Source organism: Megascapheus bottae, chromosome 6, assembly GCF_031878675.1.
Source record: "Megascapheus bottae isolate mThoBot1 chromosome 6, mThoBot2.hap1, whole genome shotgun sequence".
Taxonomy (NCBI): domain Eukaryota; kingdom Metazoa; phylum Chordata; class Mammalia; order Rodentia; family Geomyidae; genus Megascapheus; species Megascapheus bottae.
In genome coordinates, this window is record NC_143514.1 from 72,430,491 (window position 1) to 72,445,190 (window position 14,700).

The 14,700-nt window shown below is 39.3% G+C and overlaps 1 protein-coding gene across 20 annotated transcripts in view; it reads left to right on the forward strand.

The window, feature by feature from the left end:
• The window catches only part of Eif4g3 (eukaryotic translation initiation factor 4 gamma 3), a 224,921-nt gene that overhangs the window by 195,287 nt on the left and 14,934 nt on the right, over positions 1-14,700 (forward strand). For 19 of the 20 annotated variants that reach the window (XM_090335635.1, XM_090335639.1, XM_090335656.1 and 16 more), the window contains 5 exons: positions 1,545-1,663; positions 4,043-4,215; positions 7,698-7,823; positions 8,825-8,906; positions 12,421-12,519. In XM_090335635.1, the coding sequence (XP_090191761.1) occupies positions 1,545-1,663; positions 4,043-4,215; positions 7,698-7,823; positions 8,825-8,906; positions 12,421-12,519 (599 nt within the window). The remainder of the gene's footprint in view (positions 1-1,544; positions 1,664-4,042; positions 4,216-7,697; positions 7,824-8,824; positions 8,907-12,420; positions 12,520-14,700) is intronic. The other variant, XM_090335646.1, reaches the window with a different exon arrangement.

Consider the following 14,700-nt stretch of genomic DNA (forward strand, 5'->3'; position numbering starts at 1 on the left):
GCTTTTAAGGACAGAAATATAAGACCAAAATTGTTGGACTTAAATTTGGAAGGGAAAATAGCAACACACATTTCATCACTTTGCAAGTTCAAAGAGTAACTTCATTGTTTTAACTTCATTTTCAATTTTTAGGTCTTCCTTTGTTTGGCAATTTGAACGTTTTCTTCTGTTTATTAATTGTTACGGGAAAAAGGTCCTCTTTGTATATAGGAATCTTATCTGAATTCTTCTAGATCCCTCAAATTCCTTACTATTCATTGCTATTAGAATACACAGGCTGTGTGAAAATCTTCATTATCAAACTTTTATTAACTGCTTAAAAAAGAAAAGGTATTGGGGCCGGGAGTTTGGCCTAGTGGTTAAAGTGCTTGCCTAGCATGCATGAAGACCCGGGTTCGATTCCTCGGTACCACATACCTAGAAAAAAGCCAGAAGTGGTGCTGAGGCTCAAGTGGTAGAGCTCTATCCTTGAGAAAGTCCAAGGACAGTGCCCAGGCCCTGAGCTCAAGCCCAGCACTGGCAAAAAAAAAAAAAAAAAGAAAAGGTATTCAATTCTCTTTTATTGCCTTCACCTTCTCAGAGAACTTGGTATTTATTTAGCATATAAGTGCTTTAAGACCTGTTCGGGTAATGCTGTAAAAAACACTTCATGTATGGAACCCCATTTCATGGTCTTATCTGTTAAGTCAGCATAAGTAACCCTAGAGCATTATGAAGATGAAATATGTTAATATCTAGCACATAACTGGAAAGTTACAAAAATTTTGATGGGTATTAGATATCATGATGCAAATAGTGATCAAAAACAGTTCACAGCCCAGTGTGGTGGTTCACAGCTGTAATCCTAGCTACTCAGGAGGCTGAGATCTGAGGATTGAGGGGGGGGCAGGAGTTTGGCCTAGTGGTAGAGTACTAGCCTAGCATGTATGAAGACCCGGGTTCAATTCCTTGGTACCACATACATAGAAAAAAGCCGGAAGTGGGGCTGAGGCTCAAAGTGGTAGAGTTCTAGCCTTGAGAAAGTCCAAGGACAGAGCTCAGGCCCTGAGCTCAAGCCCAGGACTGGCCAAAAAAAAAAAAAGAAGAAGGAAAAAAAATTTAAAGGAATTCTGAGAATACGTGAGGGAAGGGGACGAGGGAGCTACCTAGAATCAAGTCAGGGAGACATCCAGGGAGATTTCCCTCACCTGAAGAACCAGACAGACAAAACAGGATTGGAGGGGGAGACACAGGTGTGCATCCCAGATGACAGACCATACTGAGCCAAGTTGAAGTAGGAAGAGCTATGACATGGCTTTGGCACAAGCCAGAGACAAAGAAAGAAAGGAACAGAAGTGCTCTCTTTATAAGGGCTTATCATGTTCTAATTCTTAATTGTTAAAGATAATGAAATTACTTAGTACATACTCATTCTAGAATGTCCTATGCTTTTATACAATCAAACTTTATGAAATGTCGTTACTGGATTAAAAAGAAGTTATTAATCATAATAGTCCTACCATGTTAATTTTAATTTTCTAACTCTTTTTTTCTAATCTCAATAGTAATGAAACCAGAAATTTCAGCAATGTCATCCCCTGACAAGTCTACCTTGTCAGAAGAGGAGATGGAGAGAAAGTCCAGATCTATAATTGATGAATTTCTACACATTAATGACTTTAAGGTAAATGAGATTGGAGGGAGGGAGAGAGGAATGAAAACAGCAATACAGATAACTTACTTTCTTTTCTGCCAGTTCTGGGGCTTAATATCAGGGCCTGAGTTCTGTCCTTGGGCTTTCTCAAAGCTAGAGCTCTACCACTTGAGCCACAACACCACTTCCAGCTTTTTCTATGTATGTGGTAGTGAGGAATCGAATCCAGTGTCACTTTTTCTTTTATTTCGTAAGTGAAAGCACAGAAGCACAACAGTATTCCAGGGTCATATAGCCTAAGTGAGACATTTCACAACGCAGAGTGCTAACTACTATACGATCACAGCAAGCTACCTGAAACCTTAAGTGAAACATTTCAGTACATGTCTTTGCATTTCCCCTTCTCATTTTTCATCATAAAGTGACTTGGTTAGAACTTTGAGTTCAGTCGTGTAGCAGAAACACATCATAAATAGGCAACTCTACCACTGCATTGTAGAATTATAGAAGGATATATAATAGAAGCCGGGTGCAGTGGCTCACACCTGTAATCCTAGCTAATCAGCAGGCTGAGATCTGAGGATCAAGGTTCAAAGCCAGCCCAGGCACAAAAGGACCTGAGCCTCTTATCTCCAATTAACCTTAGAAAAGGAGAAGTGGGACTTAGCTCAAGGGCAGGGCAGTAGCCTTGAGCTGAAGAGCTCAGGGACAGTGCCCAGGCCAATGTCAAGCCCATGTTATCCCTCCTCTCCCCAATAAAAGATATATAATAGAATATATTTTATTGATCTAGGGTCAAGAAAGCCTTGTTATTCCTTGAAAGTGTGTTACCTATATAAAATATATCTCTAAAAATATTTGCTAGGGCTGGAAGTTTGGCCTAGTGGTAGAGTGCTTGCCTAGCATGCACAAAGACCCAGGTTCAATTCCTCTGTACCACATACATAGAAAAAAGCTGGAAGTGGCTCAAGTGGCAGAGATCTAGCCTTGAGAAAGCCCAAGCACAGTGGTCAGGCCCTCAGTTCAAGCTCCAGGACTGGCAAAAAAAAAAAATAATAATAATAATAATAAAAATATTTGCTAGATATATTAATGATTTTTGTTTTGTCATTTATATATATATACTTTTGTTTTTTGGCCAGTCCTGGGGCTTGAATTCAGGAACTGTCCTAGGGCTTTCTCGAGGCTAGAGCTATAATCCTTGAGCCATAGGACCACTTCCGGCTTTTTCCATATGGATACTACTGAGGAATCAAACCTGGGTCTTTGTGTATGCTAGGCAAGCACTCTACCAAACTCCCAGCCCATTGTTTTGACATTATATTAAAAACTATTTCAGTATAGCTTGTTTTCTGTTCACAGAAATCACATTTTTCTACAGCTTAACCTATTGAAAACTCTCAAACTCTAAATTTATTCAGAATTCAAAAGAAGCAGGAAAAATTTTGATCAACAGTATACAGAAGTGCTTTACGGATAAGCAGGTGAATCACATCTGTAATCCTAGCTACTCAGAAGGCTGAGAATCAGGGTTTAAAGTCAGTCCTGGTAGGAAATACTTATCTCCAATTAACCACTAAAAAGCCACAAGTGGGGCTCTGGCTCAAGTGGTAGAGTGCTGGCCTTGAGCAAAGTAAAGCCTAAGGAAATTGTGTCCCTGAGTTCAAGCCCCAGGACTGGCAAAAAAAAAAAAAAAAGCAACAATCTACATTTTCAAAAACTGTATTAAGCCTTGTGAGGTGGCTCAGGCCTGTAATCCTAGCTACTCAGAAGGCTGAGATCTGAGGATCAATGTTCAAAACCACCCTGGGCACAAGAGGACCTGAGACTCTTATCTCCAATTAACCTCTAGGAAATGAGAAGTGGGGCTTGGCTCTAGGGTGGGGCAGTAGCCTGGTGCTGAAGAGCTCAGGAACAGTGCCCAGGCCCAGAGGTAGAGCAATAACCTTACACTGAAGAGCTCAGGGACAGTGCCCAGGCAGAGTTCAAGCCCACTCACAAAAAAAAAAAAAAGTCCAACAACAACAGAAAAAAACCATATTATACTGAAACATCAATGCAGAAAGTTAATTTCCTGTCTTCTTACCCTTAATAACAATGATTCCCAGTAGTTAAAATTGCTAATATTTTTACGTTTATGGAATATTAGGCAGTGGATTTCACTTTGAAATATATAATCTTTATATATTTATTTATGTGTGTGTGTAATATATATATATATATATATATATATATATATATATATATATATATAAAATGAGCTTTGATCAAACTCATCTCCTCTATTATTCTTTGGTATTACTTCCCCCTCGCTTTTATAGTTTTTACTGGGTTTCATTTTGTTAAAAAATCGTAAAATTACCTTCATAGTAGATTTTTGAGCAAGGCTTTGTGTATTGTTTGAAACAGGAAGCTATGCAATGTGTAGAAGAGCTGAACGCCCAGGGCCTACTACATGTTTTCGTGAGAGTAGGAGTGGAGTCTACCCTGGAAAGGAGCCAGATCACAAGGGATCACATGGGCCAATTACTCTATCAGCTGGTACAGTCTGAGAAACTCAGCAAACTGGACTTTTTCAAAGGGTTAGTAATCTCATGAGTGGCATTCAGTTACTAGCTCTTGGGTAGTAATTTTTCTGCAGGTGAAAATTTTGTCTGCTGTAACATTGGTGTGATGTAACATATTGATGAGATGGCATTTTATTGATTGCACTTAACATGGAGGTTATCTGCTCATTTCCTTTGTGTAATTTTTAAATCTACATCATGTCAGTAATCCAGCAGATTTTAGTCTCAGAATAACCATATACTAGTTTATTTTAATGTAAACTTTATAGTTTCTTTGTTTTTTGTTTGTTTTAGTGTGTGTGTGTATGTGTGTGTGTATTTGGTCATAGGGCTTGAACTCTGGGCCTCTCCTCAGCTCAAGGTACTGCCCTACCCCCAGGCCTGGGCATTGTCCCTGAGCTCTTCAGCTCAAGGCTACCACCCTACCCCTTTATTCACAGCTCCATTTCCCATTTTCAAGTTGTTAATTAGAGATGAGAGTCTCAAGGACTTTAGTACCTGGGCTGGCTTTGAACTGTGATCCTCGGATCTCAGCCTCCTGAATAACTAGGATTATGGGCACGAGCCACTGACTGTGTCCTCCTTGCTACTTGAATGTTTCTTGAAGTTAAAAAAAAAAAAAAATTTTTATTTGGTGTGGTTGCACACAGTTCTAATTCTAACTACCCATAGAAGTTTTAACTTCATGTCCTGCCTGATCAAGTCAGCAAGAGACTATTTGGAAAACATATTACAATCTGAAAGACAGTAGATGTGGATGAAGTGTTAGAATTTGCAGCCCTGAGCTCAATTGTGGATTGCCCTGCCTCCAGAATATTCATGTATCTATATCCTCACTGTCAAGAGTTCTTTTCCCAACCAACTTGACAATAGTTTCAAGCCCATACTACTTGCAATTCTGATAAGTTTTTTGGGGTTTTTTTTGTGGATCATGGGGCTTGAACTCAGCCTGGGCACTGTTCCTGAACTCTTCAGCTCAAGGCTACTTCCCTACCTTAGAGCCAGCCCCACTTCCCATTTTCTTGAGGTTAATTGGAGATAAGAGTCTCATGTCTTGGGACCAGGAGTTTGGCCTAGTGGTAGAATTGCCTGCCTAGCAAGCACGAAGACCCAGGTTCGATTCCTCGGTACCACATACATAGAAAAAGCCAGAAGTGGTGCAATGGCTCAGGGTAGAACACTAGCCTTGAGGAAAGCCCAAGGACAGTGTTCAGGCCCTGAGCTCAAGTCCAGGACTGGCAAAAAAAAAAAAAAAAAAAAAAAAGTCTCATGTCTTTTTGTGCTAGGCTGGCTTTGAACCTTGATCCTCAGAACTCAGCCTACTTCAAGTCCTAATCTTCAAATCTCAGCCTCTTGAGTAGCTAGGATTATAGGAATGAGCCACCAGCATGCATTACCACTTATGTTTTTTAAACTGTCTCGTGATGAACTTCCTGACCAAGAAGTAGAAAACCAAATCAAGAGTATGTATAACATTTAGTTGTAGCCCAAGATGAAAATAATGAATACTCTGCTGGAGGATCAGCAGTGTAAATCACTAGTTATTTTCTTGGGTACATTAAGTAGTTTAATCTATGCTGACAGTGTACCCACAGGAACTGGCAGGATCAAGTGATTAATCCAGGATCCTGGAGTGCATCCAGATTGTGTTCCATCAGTGGCATATAATACCCGAAAGTACATTCTTAGTGACAGAACAGTCAGTATGTTGTGTGTAGCAAGTATATGTTAAATAATTGTAAGCTGTGTGAATGGAAAGTTGATATTAAAGACTCATGGAACCCAGCTTCTGTTGACAGTAGATCCAAGGAGACCCCCCCCCCATAGGTGGAGCTCTATTTAAGTGGAAATCTTAATGCCAGGCAGACCTCTGTGCATACCCTGGTTGGCTGGCATACTCTGGCTAGAATGTGCAATTGAAGTAGAAAACACACACATTTTACTAATGTGGAGCATTAAAAGGTTGCAAATATTACCTGTTCTTGCTCCCTTTGTTCTTGCCTCCCTTATCAAATGACTTACAGTTATGCACATCTCTCATCACAGTTTTGTTTTTTTGTTTTTTTGTTTTATGGGGGTGGGGATCATGAAGCTTGAACTAGGCCTGAGTGCTGTCCTTGAGCTGAAGGACATTTTTTGAGGTTAATTGGAGATAAGAGTCTCATGTCCTTTTGTGCCTGGGTTGGCTTTGAACCTTGATCCTCAGAACTCAGCCTACTGAGTAGCTAGGATTATAGGCATGAGCCACTGCACCCGGCTTTACCTCAGTTTTAATGCTATTTGTTTACTTATTTTTACCAGTTGTGGTGCTCAAACTTTTCAAGGCCTGTGTGCTGTACTTGAGCTTTTTTGTGCTCAAGGCTAATACAGTACTGTGAGTCACAGCACCCCTTCTGGTTTTCTGGTAGTTAATTAGAAGTAAGAAACTCATATAGACTTTCATGCTCAATTCTAGCTTTGAACAGTGATCTTTGATCTCAGTCTCCTGAATAGCTAGGATTACAGGTGTGAGCCACTGGTGCCAGATGGTTTTTATGCTTTTTAATATGCTATATATAAAAATACATAGTTATAAATATTAAAAATGGTTAGCTGTGATTTTCAACAAAACTAAGCTACCATTTGTGTCTGAATTTTTCAAGTTCTGTTTGTTTGTTGTTTTTGTCCATATTTGTATTTGAATTCATGCTGTCGACTGTTTGCTGAGCAGGCTCTCCACCACTTCAGCCATCCCTCTAGCCTTATTTTTGTTTGTTTGTTTGGTTGGTTTTTTGTGTTGTCGTTTTGTTTTGTTTTGCCAGTCCTGGGTCTTGAACTCAGGACTTGAGCACTGTCCTTGGGCTTTCTCAAGTCTAGTGCTCTACCACTTGAGCCACAGCACCATTTCCAGCTTTTTTCTGTATATGTGGCACTGAGGAATCGAACCTTGGTCTTTGTACATTCTAGACAAGCACTCTTACCATTAGGTCAAACTCCAGGCCCTGGTTGGTTAGTTTTTTTATTTGTTTTAGGTGCTTAGCTTGAAGCTCATGATCCTTCCACCTCCCATGTGCTTAGGAATGCCACTGTTTTTGTGTTATATTGAATTCCTATTCATTTTATTTCACTTTTATTTACTTAAAAAGTATTTATCTTTCATAGCACAAAAGCATTAGCTTTTCTTTCAAAGCACAATAGTTGGTAATTTGTAATAGTTAAGATAATATTAGTAATGTCAGGTTTTCACAGTTACCCAACTCTCCCATAATCCCTCTTCTAGGGAATAGAAGCTTGTCTTTTTTTTATCTCTTCAAGTCTGGCCTACATTGTAGTAAATGTTTATTCAGTGCTTTGGACAATCTTGGAAACTGCAATGTTCATGCATTAGTTTAAGCTCTTTGAAAATGTCAGTTTGTTTGCCTAACACAGCAGGTACTTAATAATGTGTTTGCTGAGTGACTGGTCTTTGGATTCTATGACTTTAATTATATTTGTATTGAATTTTCTTGCATTTTAAGTTTTTCAGAAACCTTGGAATTGGCAGATGACATGGCCATTGATATTCCTCATATTTGGCTGTACCTTGCTGAACTAGTGACCCCCATGTTAAAAGAAGGAGGAATCTCCATGAGAGAACTTATCGTGTAAGTTGTAGTTCCCCCTCCCCCCTCCCTTTCTAGCTTAGTGCTGTCCAGTTTGTGCTACCAAATGAGTCAGCAGCCTGTGACTTGGGATTACTCTTTGAAAGTGTTACATTGCATTACATCTGTGTTGGAGACATGTTAAAAACCTTATGGTCCTATGGTATAGCAGTGATTATAGGAATGGTTGCAGAGTCATGTAATTTAATATGAGTCTACTTTCTGTATTATTCTTTGACACATTTTCACATCATAACTTGTCAGGCTGTCACATCTGCTCAAGATTATGAAAAAAAAAGATTTCCTAGATTAGGTATGAATGAGGAATAAATGTTGTATTTTATAGACCTGTACTTAGGTTCTTTACAGCACTGGTGCTTTCTCCCAAACCTGTGTGTATAGTTTCGCTCTGTATATTGTGTCCTTTCTTCTTAGAGACTGATAATCACATTACAAAACATTGAAAACTATGAGACTTCTGTAGTAACACCAACCACTAAAAAAAAATTAGCCCTAATTCTGCATTTCCTGGCTGAATTAATACTCAGTAGTATCTTTTTTTTGAGGAATTACTATATTTTACAGTAAAATACAAATTTAGACTCTGAAAAAAAAAAAGATCCATATCCTAAGATCATTTTTTCCTTAAAAGAACTTTCTAACTAAGCTTTATGAACACCCTGTTATTTTGGAGTTTCATTTTTGAATTGAAGTAGGTAAATAGAAGTAGGAAATAGATTACTAAATGGAACCGGTCTTTGTGTTGCTTCTGTCACTGAATAGTTAAAGATAAAACCTTCTTGAAGCCTTCTTCACAAAACCTAATGTGAACTTAAAACTCTCTGAATCCCTGCTGAACAGAACTTTAGAGAATATCCTAAATATATGGCCTATCCAGTATTACTTAATTGCATAGTTGTCTACCTGGCACATATTGTTAAATTGCTTGTCCAAAAGAGAGAATTTGGTCAGAAGTACTTAATCACTGGTTCTCTCTTTTTCAGAGAATTTAGCAAACCTTTACTTCCTGTTGGAAGAGCTGGGGTATTGCTTTCTGAAATATTGCACCTTCTATGCAAACAAATGGTGAGTATTAACTGAGTATCAGACTCAAGGCATCTGTGAAATGACCTTGGTCTTGAGCTTAGCTCTTTCTATGACCAGCCAAGTATTGGTGTACAAGTAGTTTATTTCCTTTTAGTCTTTGAATATATTGAGATATCTGACTCAATCTCATTTTCTTTTTTCTCTCTTTTATCTTTCTGACAATCCTGTGGCTTGAACTCAAGCCAAGGCACTGTCCTTGAGCTTCTTTTGTTGAAGGCTAGCACTCTTACCACCATTTCTGGGTTTTTCTGTGCATGTGGTAAGTAGGAATCAAAACCAGGGCTTTGTGCATTCTAAGCACGCACTCTACCTCTAATCCACTCTCAGGTCCCCTCAGTCTCATTTTCTTCATAAGGATATTTGTCATTCTGTTTACTAATGTCTCCAGAAAAACTTGTTTAATCTCAACTAAATTTGGTGTATTTCTAAATAATCTGAAGATACATTTTATTGTGGTTGGTAATTTTGTCTTTTCTTAAAGAAAATTGTTGCATTATTACTTTGCAATGGAATTCATTAAAACCAGCTGGGTGCCTGAGGCTCATTCCTATAATCCTAGATAGTTAAGAGGCTGAGATCTAAGGATCATGGTTGGAAGCCAGCTCAGGCAGCAAAGTCCTAGTGAGACTCTTATCTGGAATTAACTACGCAAAAACTGGAACTGGCACTATGACTCAAAAGTGGTAGAACACTAGACTTGAGCAAAAGAGCTCTCAGGGACAGCACCCAACGCAGGCCCAGAGTTCAAGTCCCATGAAAAAGAAAAAGGCAGGGAGAGCTAGGAGTTTGGCCTAGTGGTAGAGTGCTTGCCTAGCATGCACCAAGACCTGGATTTGATTCCTTGGTAGGACATAAATAGAAACAGCTGGAAGTGATGCTGTGGCTCAACTGGTAGAGCTTTAGTCTTGAGAAAGCCCAAGGATAGTGTCCAGGCCCTGAGTTCAAGCCCTAGGACTGGCAAAACAAACATTGTTAATCTGATTGTTCATTTAAATATTTCTGGACAGGTGGTAGAGTGCTTGCCTAGCATGCACAAAGACCCAGGTTCGATTCCTTGGTACCACATACTAGAATAAAGCCATAAGTGGTGCTGAGACTCAAGTGGTAGAGCGCTAGCCTTGAGAAAGTCTAAGGACAGTGCTCAGGCCCTGAACTCAATCCCAGGACTGGTAAAAAAAAAATTTCTGGGCAGATAAATCCTAGGCTTTCAACCTACAAAAGCAACTTAAACCTTCAGGAATTTGGACCGGGCTATAACTCAGTAGCAAAGCACGTTGCACAATAAGTGCAATATTCTGGGTTTGATCCCCAGTTCCAAAAAACTAAAAAATATAAACTTAAGAACAGTTTCAGGAATTTATAGACTAGAAAGGGAGACAGACAAAGCTAAACCATTTCAAGTGTGAGGAATCATGACATCACAAAGGGATGAAATGTCTGCGAAAAGGGAGATAATAAAATAAAATAAAAACTCAAACTAGGTAATAAAATAAAATCTCAAAATAAAATTCAACTAGTAAAGATTCTGGAGGGATCTCTACCATCTCAAGCCAGAGCCACAGACAGTGGTAGATTGTAGTCTGAAAAGTAATTATTAAAATAAAAAATCGGGGTCCGGGAGTTTGGCCTAGTGGTAGAGTGCTTGCCTAGCATACACGAAGACCCGGGTTCAAAGCCAGAAGTGGTGCTGAGGCTCAGGTGGTAGAGCTCTAGCCTTGAGTAAGTCCAAGGACAGTGCTCAGGCCCTGAGCTCAAGCCCATGATTGGCAAATAAATAAATAAATAAATAAATAAATAAATAAATAAATAAATAAATAAAATAAAAAATCATGGTCAGTATTTGATTTCTCACTTTGAACCTACAGAAGTCCTCTGTATACCATTTGTGTAATAGTTACTCATACATACACCAAATGGCCTAGTTCTATTATCCATTTGATAATAATATTCTTTTCTTAAAACAGTAGTAGATCCTTTGTTACCTTAGGAATATGGTCCCAAGGCAACCACCATTGAAAATGCTCAGGATGCATCCCAATTTATATATATCATGCATGGAATAGGTACAAGGAATCATAGCTTGAAACTACCAGCTACCAAATTCTCTTAGGAGTATGAGATCTGAGCAAGTTACTTTTTGAAATAACTTGAACTTCTCTTAGATGACACTCATAGCCTCAACCCTGGCATATTCCATCATCAGTGTGTCTTTGATCAAGCAGTAGAGTCACACCTCCTCCTGTTTTTCTAGCTCACAGCTGTTCTTTTCTTCCGTTTCTTAGATTCAAGCTGTGTTCTGGCCCCAGAAATAGTCCTCATGTTCCTCATTCAGGAACAGTTGTCTAATAAGCATTCTTATATCAGAAGTATAAATGTGAGGCCGGGAGTTTCACCTAGTGGTAGAGTGCTTGCTTAGCATGCCCTGAAGCCCTGGGTTCGATTCCTGGTAACACATACATAGAAAAAGCCAGAAGTGGTGCTGTGGTTCAAGTGGCAGAGTGCTAGCCCTGAGCAAAATAAAGTCCAAGGACAGTGCCCAAGCCTGAGTTCAAGCCACAAGACTGGCAAAAAAATATGTGTGTGTGTGTGTGTGTGTGTGTGTGTGTGTGTGTGTGTGTGTGTAGATAGATAGATATACACACACATGTGATTTACTGTGAAGAGTGATTGGAGTGTGATTTGTGAATGGCTTTTACAGACAGTACACATTATCTAGGAAGCTGAGCATGGTGGCTCACCCCTGTAATCCTAGCTACTCAGGAGGCTGAGATCTGAGGATTTCGGTTCAAGACCAGCCCATGAGACTCATCTCCAATTAACTACTAGAAAATGGGAAGTGGGGCTGTGGCTCCTGGGCTAGAGTTGAAGAACTCAGGGGAAAAGCTCAGGCCTAGAGAAAGGGCAGTAGCCTTGAGCTGAAGAGCTCAGTCACAGTGCCCAGGCCCAACAGTTATCTAGGAAAAGAGATAATACTGAATTATAAAACCTGTGTGTTTAGATGAGTTTTGATGATTATCCCTAACAATCCCAAATATCAACTTGCTGTTTCCCAGCTTACTCATCTGATAAATAAATTATTGATCAAGGAACTATATACTTAATCACTATATGCATTCAGATAAGACATGAATATTTAATTTCCTTGTAGGATAAGTCCTAGAGATTGACAAATCAGTAAGGAATAAAACTGATTTTCAGAGTCCGGGAATTTTTCCTAGTGGTAGGATGCTTGCCTGGCATGCACGAAGCTCTGGGTTTGATTCCTTGGTTACAGATATGTAGAAAAAGGTGGAAGTGGTGCTGTTGCTCAAGTGGTAGAGCCCTAGTCTTGAGGAAAGTCCAAGTCCAAGGACAGTTCTCAAGCCTTGAGTTCAAGCCCCAGGGCTGGGGGAAAAAAATTGATTTTCAGTCCTTAGGGTTTTACATTTTTTACCTGAAACAGCCTTTTTTCTTCTTACCATGTGGAAGCTAATGGACTGGATCTCTATTTTAGAGCCATAAGAAAGTAGGAGCCCTATGGAGAGAGGCTGATCTTAGCTGGAAGGACTTTTTGCCAGATGGAGAAGATGTGCATAATTTTCTCTTGGAGCAGGTGAGTAAGACCATGGGCTATATCTTTCTTTCTGCTTATAGTTGGTATGTTTTATAGAGGAAATAAAGGTGCCTGTCACCTTCTGGTCATCAAAGCCAGAGCAAGTTGTGGGAGTGTATAGCTCATTGTTAGACTAAATATACCTTCATCATCATCATTAGATCAAAATTAGAAGTTTAGTCAGGATATAATTTTAAGGCCATTATTACTCAGTCTTTGATAAAAAATAAAATTTAAAAATAAGAGAAAAATTGCATGACTTACTAACACATGGCAAGCAAACTTTCAAAAACCTTATCACTAGAACCATAGCTAGCCTACCTACTGATTTGGTAACTATATCTAGAATCTTGTGCAGAAGTCCCGAAGATGCATGGAATCTGGCCCTAAATAAAGGATTATAGGATGTAAAGTAGTAACAACTATAAAATTCTGTTAGACAAAGGAATGATTTAGAGCTGGTTTCTCTGAATGATCTTGCATATCAGAAAGGGAGAGGAAAATGGGGACAAAAACATAAGGGGTATCAATGTGTAAGAAGTAATGTACCTACTACCAGACAAATGTAACTCCTCTATACCTTATCCCGACGAAAGAAAGAAAAGAAAATGTTTCCATAAGCCAGGTGCAGGTGTAATCATAGCCACTTAGGAGCTGAGATCTGAGGATCTCAGTTCGAAGCCAGCCTCAGTAGGAAACTCTGTGAGACTCTTATCTCCAATAAATTACTCAAAAAAGCCAGAAGTTGTTCAAGTGGCTCAAGTGGTAGCATAACCTTGAGCAATAGAAGCTCAAGGACAGCACCAGAACTAGAGTTCAAGCCACAAGACCAGCAAAAAAAAAAGTTCCCACAACGAAAACTCCAGGACCTGAGGTGTCACTGGTCATTTCTACAAACAGTTAAACATCAAATACTACTATTTGAAGAAAATATTTCTATATCAATTTTTCCAAAAAATTGAAGAGGCTTCCTAGCTCATTCTGAGACTACCATAGCTCAAGAAAACTGCATCAATATTCCTCATTTATGTAAAGAAAATTTTATGAACACAGTGGTTCCAGAATTAAATCCAATGATGAAAAAAAAAGATAGACAACTAATTAACATCACAGAAATGTATGATTGGTTTAGTTTTCAAAAATCTGTATGGGAGATGGTAGAGTGGCTCAAATGGTTGAATGCCTCCCTTGAATTTTAAGACCATGAGTTCAAACCCCAGTACTATCATAGATTAGGATGTAGATCTATAGATGGGCTTGGAGATGAAGATGCTCCACAATTAGTCCTTCCACTGAAACAACGGTTGAACTGACAAAATCTGTTAGAGCCAACTATTTTGAGACTGTGAAACCAATCAAGCTCATTTTTTGTGAAGAAAAAAAGAATTCAGTGGGGGCTGGGAATTTGGCCCAGTGGTAGAGTGCTTGTCTACCATGCATGAAGACCCAGGTTTGATTCCTCGGTACCACATACATAGAAAAAGCCGGCTGAGGCTCAGGTGGTAGAGCTCTAGCCTTGAGAAAGTCCAAGGACAGTGCTCAGGCCTTGAGCTCAAGCCCTGGGATTGGCAAAAATAAAATAAGGGCCAGGAAGTTTGGCCTAGTGGTATAGTGCTTGCCTAGCATGCACGAAGACCCGGGTTCCATTTCTCGGTATCACATACATAGAAAAAAAGCTGGAAGTGGTGCTAAGGCTCAAGTGGTAGAGCTCTAGCCTTGAGAAAGTCCAAAGACAGTGCTCAGGCCCTGAGCTCAAACCCAGGACTGGCAAAAATAAATAAATAAAAAATAGAGATACCAGAGATTTTACTGACTATATATAGCAACTAGCAACTACTTTAGTCCTTGAAAAATAGTTTGGTAACATCTCAAAGACCAAATGACTGTTCTCCTCTCTAAGTAGCATTAGCACTCTGAGGAAGGGATAGAATCTGATGACCAGAGTTATCACATTACCATATTCACACTAATTTTTGACTAGAAGTTCTAAGAAGATATAGCATTTGTTTGTCATGAGCCCTAGTTTGATCTCTGGTACCACACACACCCAAAACAATTCTGAAGCATACAAAGAATCAGAAAGAGGCTGAGGACTTTGGCCTAGTGGCAGAGTGCTTGCCTAGCATGAAGATGTGCATTCATTTCCTTAGTATCACATAAATAGAAAAAACTGGAAGTGGT